This window comes from Pelodiscus sinensis, chromosome 10 (assembly GCF_052426305.1).
Source record: "Pelodiscus sinensis isolate ZL-2025 chromosome 10, ASM5242630v1, whole genome shotgun sequence".
Classification (NCBI taxonomy): Eukaryota; Metazoa; Chordata; order Testudines; family Trionychidae; genus Pelodiscus; species Pelodiscus sinensis.
The window spans coordinates 26,290,462-26,300,378 of NC_143061.1; the positions used below are offsets into that span (position 1 = coordinate 26,290,462).

Consider the following 9,917-nt stretch of genomic DNA (forward strand, 5'->3'; position numbering starts at 1 on the left):
CACCGCCTGTGCTTTTTCCTCTTCTTTTGAAAGACCTTCCTCTTCCCCATCCACACACACCTTTTTCCAAAAGAGCTCTTTCGGAAAAAGGCTTCTTCCTCATAGAAAAAGGTTTACCAATGTCAGAAAAACCACTCAGTTCTTTCGATTTTTTTCAAAAGAACGTGATTGCAGCGCAGACGTAAGTGAAGGGTCACAGTCATTCTGTTTTTACAATGTGTTTTTCACTCCACATTTATTTGAAAACTAAAAACAGTTATTGCGTTAATATTTCCCTTACTGGATGCTGTCTGCTACTAATTTCTTAGCAAACATACATGCAAAACCTCTCATTTCTATACCAACTGGCTCACATTTTCCTTTTAGCTACTTTCAATTTTCAGCCTTCTTCCAGCCTCTCATCCATGAAAGCTTACTGATTCCTGGCTGACTTGTAAATGCAAGACCTTTCCACATCAGTCACTTTAGACGCTTGGCTTTAAGATATAGGATGATTTTGCCTGACTTTGGGGTTAAAAGTCTGGCTGTCAGCTAAATGTATTAAAGTTGGGCAAGAGAAACTACTACAAAAACAACACCCCACCCTCAATTCCCACCCTGACAGAGATGGGCTGGATAAAAAAATGCTTGTTAATTCTTTCCTTCTACCTGCCATCCACTGAAGAAAGTGGGGATATGAGAGTGAGATCCCACTCAATCTGGATGGGGTGACAGAACCCAGCCTATGACTTGTATCATTTTATGACAGCAGGTTTGAAACACTGATAACCAATTTATATTAAACCCCTACCTAATTAAGACTCCTTAGAGATTTGATATTAGAGACCCATAAACCTAAGCCTGGGTCTTATTTGCATTGATGAGTCCCCTTTACATTTAGAATTTATTAAAATCAGGCTCCCATAGGCTTTGAGTTTATAAAGGGGCTTAGGTTAGAGACAGTGTAGTGAATAAAAGGAAGAGGTTCCTTTCTCTCTCAGAAGTGGCTGGTTTTCAAGCTGACATCGACCCATTCCCTCACAGTTTAGGAAAATTCTGCAACAAGGGTTTGCAAATGCTTTCATTCCATACTCTCAAAACACCTGCCGAATCCTTGCACATTAGCAGTATATTGGGTACTCAAACAAAATCACACTTGACATGATAGCTGATGAGATACAAGTCCAAGGATTCAGCAACTTTGTGACATTCAAATTTGACAATTACAGGCAATTGCCTAATTTTGTACTGTACACATATTAGAGTTCATCTCTACCCCTACCTCCAGCCCCACTGTAAAGTGTTTAGAAAATTTCCAATAGCAAACAGGATACAAAATCCTGAGAGCCTTCAGGTTTCTTGGTAGGGGTCAACACTTATTTGAAATAAGTTTAGCTGTCTTACCTGTGAGGCATTCCAGTGGTGTACGCAACCGTATGCTCATATGCTAAGTCACATATTTTCAGATACCAGTTCATCTCCAGTTCTCGCATGAGTGCCAGTCTCCAGGCCCGTTGCTGGATCTGGCCTCTGGTATTGAGTCTATTGTCCTTGCTGCTTTCAGAGACGCTCTTTGAAGCTTTTTCTCTACTCCCTAAAGAAAGCACAGAGTGTTTCCTAAGCTTTGTTGTCTCATCAAAATTTTTACCCCCCACTGTCCCAGTGCGTGCCGCAAGCATTTTTGGGTCTTGCCTGTCTGCAAAGGAACCACCACCTAGCACTAAGTCACTGCCTGAAAGTCATTTAAACTGATTTCAGCATGTACTTTCCTCTCTCTATAACCTTATCCTGGCCACAAAGCTGTAATTAGATATGTGTCTACAGGGCTTAACCAGAAAGAATAGTCGTAACCTATTCATAGGAAAATCTGTAAGCTGCCTACCTGTTGACATACTTGAATACACAAAGTAGTAGTATCCCAGGTTTCACAATAAACAACAAATACCACTCTTAAACACACTATCATTTTACAAGACAAGAAAAATTGTTGTATATGGATAATCTTTTTACATAGTTACAACCAAAACATCTCCTACATATATTTCACTGAATTGTTTTGTCATGATGTGCATTTGAATTTAGACCTAGCTGAAAATAATTGTACGTAGTTTAGACCCAGATTATGCACAGATTTAACATGTGCTTAACTTTATATAATATGAATGGTCACATTGAAATCAATGGTGGGAAAATGACTGTGTAAAGTTAATGTGTATAGGAGGTCAGAGGATTGGAGCTTATTTTATTATTACTGCCTTTTTAAATAAAAAAAGTGAAAACCTACTGAATTAAATTACTTCAAAAAAGAAATTAGAATTCTGATTCCCTTGCTTCTTTCATATTGTAACAATTTATTTTTATATTTCCATAAAAGAATGTTGAAGATTATTTTCTCAATGTAATACCTTTAGAGATGAGGATAGAAGATTATGCTTGCTACTGGTTATTCTGATATCCAAGGATTAACTGGGCCTTCAAGCCAGTAAAAATATGGTAAATAAAAAGAATGGATCCCAAAGCTGGATCATTTTCCTTTTCACTGTTAAGATACAAAAGATGGACAAGAGCTTTGAATGCAGCCTGTTTACTGCATGCACATAGCTGTGAAGGGGACAATTGAAACCTATGAAAATATCTGTTTGGAGAAAAAGAATAAACTTTTTGGACCAATTGTCTAATTGTTCATTGTATTTGAAGGATGACATACTTGAAGGTCACCAACTCTAGAACTCAGCCCCACACTGGTTCTTCTTCTTGTATATTTAAAGGAGAATACCAGATGCTTTAAAGGAGAGGTAACGACACTGGTAGCCACTGCAGTCTTGTACTAGGGTTGCCCTTAGTGCTAACAGCTGATAAAGCTGCATCAGTGATAGTATCACTGGAAGTTATTGAATAGAGTTCCCTACTAATGTAGTTAGCCTATGTTTGGGTCAGGGCTTTTTTGGAATTTTAAAGTATGCTTAGATCCTGTTTCTATAGAAGGGCCTTTAAAATGCTATTCACTATCCCTAGAAAGTCTTGATAAGGAGGCAGGTGATTTATTTTTTCCAGCATGATCATGTGAGTTTATGTAGGCTGATAAGCTTTCATGATACAGTTTCATAGAAGGTCACTGCTGAGTCGTCCCCATGATCAGGTTAAAGACTGTATAACCTATTTGTAACTTTTGTAGTCTCCATTCATATGTTGGGTCTTATAACCTGTTCTTACAAGACCAAGGTTTACTCAGGCAAGTAATCCATCTGCTTTGAAGCTGTCTACTTGCATGAGTGAGGATTCTTTAAGCTTTCCAGTGTCAATGTGCACATGTATTTGGGGTAGAGGCTGTTCCTGGAGGAAAAGGGCCATAATCCTGCCTTTCCCCATCCTAGCAGACCATGTGGATCAGGCAGCTCCAGAGTGTCCCAAGTAAACAAATACCAGTTGTGCCTGGCCCTTGTATGCTGAACTCTGGGGGTCTGACAGAGGTACCCTGTTTCAGCGCTGGGTAGGACTGTGTTCCCTGAAGCCCACTACTGAAGAAGGGACCTGTGCCCTAGGCCACGGGAGGCTAAGTCACCTCTGAGCTGGTGAAACACAGGCGCTGTGTCATGGTTTCCATTCTTGTCTGCCCCCTGTGTGGTGGCTTGCACATTACTCCTACCTCTCTGCCACTATCTTTTTTAAGAGACTGCAAAGAGGAGCTAAACTTCAGTATACACCAGACACTTCCTGTTTTTTCCACAATTCCTCCAGCCATTGCTTCTGAGGTTTGTTGTTGTACTTTCTCTGCATTTTGAATTGACCCACCAACAAGCTGAGGAGGAAGGAGAGATTGGCTTCTAGTCATGGTCAACAGCCTCCTACTGTACCTGGAAACATCTGTCCTCACTGTAATAGAAATTCTAGTTCAAGCATCAGCCTTACCAGCCACCTGAGGGTCTACAACTCCCAAGGAAGATGATCATACTTGGCAAAAAGAAAAAAAAAATCATTTGAAATTCTGGGTAGGGAAATCAGGTTCATTCATTTATGGAAAGAGGAATGAAAACTAACATGTTTTCTGGAATGTAAATAGACATTTAAAAATAAATAAAACAGAAATAATTAAATTTAATAGAAATATATAAATTACTCTAACCGCCACCAAAAATGTAACAGAGTATCATCTCCTTTGTATAGAATTTTGAAACCAAATTTTAAAATATAAAGAAATATTCTATCCTACAGGATGGGTAATTAGCACCCACACTTCTTCCCCATAAGGGTTAAGGCCAAAGCCAGTGCTCACTGACTTTCCAGTGACCTCCATGGGCTTTGGATCAGACACCACATTTCTAAAAACTTAATAATAAAATTTGCTCAAATTACAGATGTCCCGTTTCAAACCTTACAAACTTCTTTAGATGCCTGCATTTGAAAACTGGCTACTAACAGCTCATATGAGCATATATGGAAACTTGCTTTTGAATTGAGTTTCAGATTTTCCATTACCATTAAACAAACACTGCTTGGTCCCAAATGCAGTGCAGACCTTAAAAGGTAATAAGCACACGAAAATAAATTAAATAAATCAAAAGCACATGCTTGCAATTAGTTCCTCCTTTAAACAGGGCATTGCTCATTTCCCAATAGATTTGTCAAAGGAGATGGTCCCTGAACTTGTCAGTTTAACATTATGGCATGTATAATTGTCTAAAGTGACTATCTTATTAGCCAGAGAAGGTGATCCAGATAATGGGATTGCTTTTCAGGAAGTGAAGTTAATCCTTAAATATTGATAACAGGATGCTGCAGATGTATTCCGACACACACTGGTTTAATCAGACAGTACAGCAATGGTGGCCAAACTTTCAATATAATTTATGCAAGAGCAAACAATGAGCTGTCCTACATGCTCACACAAAGCTAATATTACTCTCCCATTCACCTGCACCTAGTTTCCCAAAGGCATAAGTGGACCCTATAACTATGTCTACACTGCAGAGTTTTGTGCAAAAACTTGCTGAGTGTCCACACTGCAAGCCCATTCTTGTGCAAGAAAAAGAACAGTAAAGCATAAAAACACAGAACTTTTTGCACAAGAGTTATTCCTATCCCCACTAGGAATAACCCTTTTTGCACAAGAGGTCTTGCGCAAAAAGGCTTGTGTGGACAAGCAACAGGAGTTTCTTGTGCAAGAAACCCCTATGGCTAAAATGGCCATCAGAGATTTATTGCGCAAGAGACCATCCACACTGCCATGGATGCTCTTGTGCCAAAGCACATCTCTTGCACAAAAAGCACATAGCAGTGTGGACACGCTCTTGTGCAATAACTTTTTGCACAAGTATACTTGCGCAAAAAGTTCTTGCGCAAGAAGCCTGCAGTGTAGACATAGCCTAAGGATGTTGCAGCAAGAATGAAAGATCTGAAGCTGTTGAGAGACAGCCATGTTGAGACACTTTCCTGAGAAGGGTCCCAACTAATCCTCTCTCCCTGTATACAGAATCCTGCTTCTTCCTTCAAGGCAAGAAGCAGAAGGGACAAGTGGCATAGCTCAGCACCAGTAATGCATGAAATCAGGATGGTGTGACCTGCAGATCACACTCAGGACTAGCACTTAGGAAACCCAGATGCTATTACCAGCTCTGTTACTCACATGCTAGTTGACTAAGGTCACACAATATGCCAACTCATTTAAACTTCTTTATGTATGCCCAGCTTCCCACAGTGAAAAGCAGGGCAGCTAAGGCTATTTGCCACATAAGTCTAGAAGGCTTAATTTATCATTTGCTAAGCACTTTGTAGTATTCAGATGGAAGATAAGCTTGCCCTGCTCCTTCCCCAAGGCCCAACCCCCTCCATACTCCATCTTCCTCCTTCCATCACTCATTCATTTTCCCTGGGCTGGGAATGAGGAGTTTAGGGTGTAGGCTTGGGCAGAAGGTTTTGGAATACAGGGGGACTAAGGGCTCCAGCTGGGGCAGTGGATTATGGGCAAGAGGGAGGGTGGGGTGTAAGCTCTGGGTGATGTTTACCTCAGGAAACTTCCAGGAAGGCCAGTCAGTCCCTCCAATTCTGCCAGCTGTTCCCATCTGCAGGAATCATCCCTGCTGCTCCCACTGGCTACGGTTCCCAGCCAATGGGAGATATGGAGCCACCACTCAGGGTGGGACACTGCACAGAACCCCCATAACTATCTATTGAGTATAGGGGCAAAGGGACATGCTGCTGTTTCCAGGAGCCATATGGATCCAGGGAGGGAACCTGCCGATGTGGTCAGCAGTTCTGACTGGAGCCACCAGTGTCCCTTTTCCACCAGATGTTCTGTTTAAAAACAGGACACCTGGGAACCCTAATGGAAGGAGCTACAGAAACAATAAGTACATTATAAACAAACACGAATGGGCAGAGTAGGGGAAAAGGCAAGATTCTCATTTTAGAGTGACAAAAAAAAGCAGGGCACAAGAATGTAGGCCTGAGGCAAGCCTTGCAGCACAAGGCACAGAGGGCCACGTAGAATACTATGGATCAGTCAATTTATCCTCAGTGTCGAAAAGGTTCAGCTGCTCCTGAAAGTTGCATAGGTAATGTGGTATTCAGAATTCTATGTCCCTCTATAATAATCTTAGAATATTATAGTTCAAACCCATATGTTTGCAACACAAAAGTTACACTGATTTGTAGGTAGCTCTGAATAAATTGGTTAAGCTTCATTTCCCTTGTGAGGGAGACACTCCTATCATAGGGATTCCTGTTATCGGAAGTTCAGAAGATTTTGTCACACTGCAACAGGAGCTGGCATGAAGATACCAAGCAAGGACTTATTGGCTAGATAAAAGAGCTTAAACCCAGAAGAGTCTGAACTAAGCTGAACTGTGCAAAATATGCTCTCATACCTGAAAACTCATAGTTGTACCTGGTTGATTTCTAAAGCTGGAAGAGGTGGAAATGACCATTTAGTCCAACCTTCTGCATAACACAGGTTATAGAATTTTACCTTGATTCCTGCATTGAGCCCAGAAACTTTGGTAGAGTTATTACTTATCTTTTGGAAAGGCATCCAGTCTTGATTTAAACACTGTCAGTGAGTAAATCCACAGCTTCCCTCAGTAATTTTTTTTGGCTAATTAATCAACACTTTAAAAAAAACCCACCCTGCACCTTAGATTTCCTCTAGCTTCAGTTTCCACCACTGACTCTTGTGCTTTTGTCTGCTAGATTAAAAAGCCCTCTCCTAGCAAAAGACTTCAGTTACAGATTGTGATCAGGTCACCTCTTAACCTTCTCTTTACTAAGCTAAATAGATTGAGTTTCTTCGTAGACCAGCACTGCAAAGCAGGATTTCCAGGACTCAAGTCATTTTTGTAGTTCTTTGCTGAACACTTTCCAATTTGACAACCTCCCTTTTCAAATTGCAAACACAGATGCAATACTCCAGCGATGATCTCACTAATGCTATCTACAGAAATAATACTGCTTCCCAACTGCTACTTGATGTTTCCTTACTTATCTATCTGTGGAATACTTTTGCTGCCATAGCCAGCTCATGTTTAGCTGGTTATCCTCCATATCTTGTAGGTCTTTTTCTGTGTCACTGATTGCCAAAACATAATGCTTTCCTATGAGAGTCTGGTTCCAAGGTATGCCTGGCATATAGCTTTATTAAAATGATCCATCCCCCTCATACTTACAATGGACAATAAAGCACCCTTTCACATACAGAATGACCATTCTTCACAATCTTCTTCTGTTGAAAAAAGCCATTAAAAAACAAATTATAAACAATTGCATTAATTTTTCAGCAGAACATTCCCTTGATAAATAGTCCCAGCTCTGTACTGTCAGAATTTGACTACATTTTCCTTTAGGTCATTTTCATTAAGTTCAGCTCATTTTTAAGTGGGGATTGTGAGAGAGATCCTTTTTATATTTCTAAACAGAGCCTCCAGTTCCTCAAAAATCCACATCATGGTTCTCATCTAGTTATGAGAATGGATTCTCACCACTGGCTGTTTTACTTTATGTAAACATACATTTATATCTGGCCAGAAAATGTTCATCAAGAGTTTGCTAATGGAAAAAACTGATTTGACTAAACTAAATTTTTTGATAAAGTCAAAATGATGTTTATGAAGGTCCTACAAAAATATGCAAAATTGAAGTTGTGGGGGTTTTCAGAATTGCAGAACACACACACTACGTTTTGTTTTGACATCTGTTTTAATTTAGTGTAAATATGTTAAAGTTCCACCATGAGATGGGAACTCTGAGTTTCAATCACTTCTAGTGTACTTTGGTCTAAAGTCCATTCTGGTGCAGTCATCCTAGCCAGTCAATTTCCCCATTCATCTCTTGTGGTAATATCTATTTTTAGAAAAATCAACATGTAATCTATAAAAAAGATGATCCTAAGTGAGCCAGTTCAATAAGTCTCTCCTCAACAAAAGCCAGGAACAGGAAGAATATTGTGAAGCTATTTATTAAAAGTAGATTATTAATTATAAAGAAAAAACAAACCTCAAACAAATATTGTGGGAAAGCTTTGGCCATGCCCAAGGGTCCTGTACTTCCTGGCAGGTTGGTGTTTGCCTCAGAGGTCCTCTGTGACCCCCCAAACAGCCCCTTGCCCTTTACTAGAGGCAAGGGCCAGAGCCCACTATACCATTCTCATTGACAGGCTAGTGCATACTTTGGGGTGAAACCCCTCCATAGCCCTGCCTCCAGCCCCATATTGGCATGGGGAGGTTTGCGGGGGGAACTGCTACTTTGGCCCAGGGGCCCTAAGGCAGCAACAACTGGCAGCATTTCCTCCACTCCCAGTCTTGCAGCCTTTCCCTGGGCCACTTCTCCCAACAATCCCTCTCATTACCTTCTCCCTGGTACCTGAGCAATCCTTCCTGCTCCTCCACAGCACTCTACCACAGTCCCTAAGCTTTCAGTGTCCCTCCTAATCCTTGGCCTCCTTCCCTGCCCTTCCTGAGGAGAAGCCTTTTAAACTGGCCCCAGCAGACCTTAATTGGCTGCAGGTGCTCTGATTGGCCTGCTACTTCAGGCAAGCTCTTAAATGACCCCAGGAGCCTTCCTGCCTTCATTAAGTGGTAGCAGTGCCTGGCCAGTTCACTCAGGGATCAGAAAACTATTTACCCAGTTTCCTGCATATTTGCCCTCCCCTGAGCTTCTGTAGCCAGCTGTCCCAGGGTCTGTTACAATACACACTCAATTAGGAAAATGCCTGTACTAAGAAGAGTCTAAAGATACACATTGTATTTCACAGGCAAACAAGGGGGTTCAAATGCATGTTACTGTGAGAAAAGTCTAAGCGATCATCTGTGGTCCCCCAGTGCCAGCCCTGCAGCCCTGGCCTCCAGCTGCAGGGCTCCAGCCCCAGTTCCAGGCTTCAGCTGTGCCCTGGCAGATGCTGGCTTCAGGCACCAACTCCCAGCCTCAGCTACACGGCTGCAGGCTCCAGCCCGGAGGCTTCAGGCACCAAGCCCAGCTCTGGTGGGAGCTGACCCCTGTTCCAAAAGCATAGCCCCAGGCTTTCCTGCTGATCCCTTGGCCTTGACCATTCAGCATCAAACACCAGCTCCAGCCACATGGCTCCTGGCCCTGGCATCCAGCTCTAGGCTCTTTCCACAAGCACTAACCCAAAACTCTAGCCACACAGCAGCCTCCAGCTCCTGCCCCCAGCTCTGGGTTCTGACCACAAGTCCAGACCCCTGGCCCTGGCTGAATGGCAGCAAATGTCAACCCCCCAGCTCTGGCTGTGCAGCAGCAAGTCTCACTACCCACCATACACCATTCCTGGCCCTTGCTAACTTCTCTGGCCCTACATCTATCTCCCTGATGCACCACTGCCTTCATGGCCTTACATCCTTTTCCCCCTTCCAGCCTGCATCCATCCCAGCATTACCCCTGCTTACTCCAGCCCCAGTTCAAGGCTTGATATGTCTTGGAGCTTGCTGAGAAAA

General features: G+C 42.1%; 1 protein-coding gene across 2 annotated transcripts in view; it reads right to left on the reverse strand.

Moving 5' to 3' along the window:
* Positions 1-8,910, reverse strand: part of KCNAB1 (potassium voltage-gated channel subfamily A regulatory beta subunit 1) — a 245,173-nt gene extending 236,263 nt beyond the window's left edge. The window contains exons 1-3 of one of the 2 annotated variants that reach the window (XM_075937758.2): positions 8,816-8,910; positions 7,638-7,693; positions 1,384-1,573 (exon numbers count right to left, since the gene is read on the reverse strand). In XM_075937758.2, coding sequence (XP_075793873.2) covers positions 1,384-1,573; positions 7,638-7,677 — 230 coding nt within the window. In that variant the 5' untranslated portion in view covers positions 7,678-7,693; positions 8,816-8,910. Of the gene's footprint in view, positions 1-1,383; positions 1,762-7,637; positions 7,694-8,815 lie in introns of those variants that run through there. The other variant, XM_006123474.5, reaches the window with a different exon arrangement.
* Between the last annotated feature and the right edge of the window lie 1,007 nt (positions 8,911-9,917).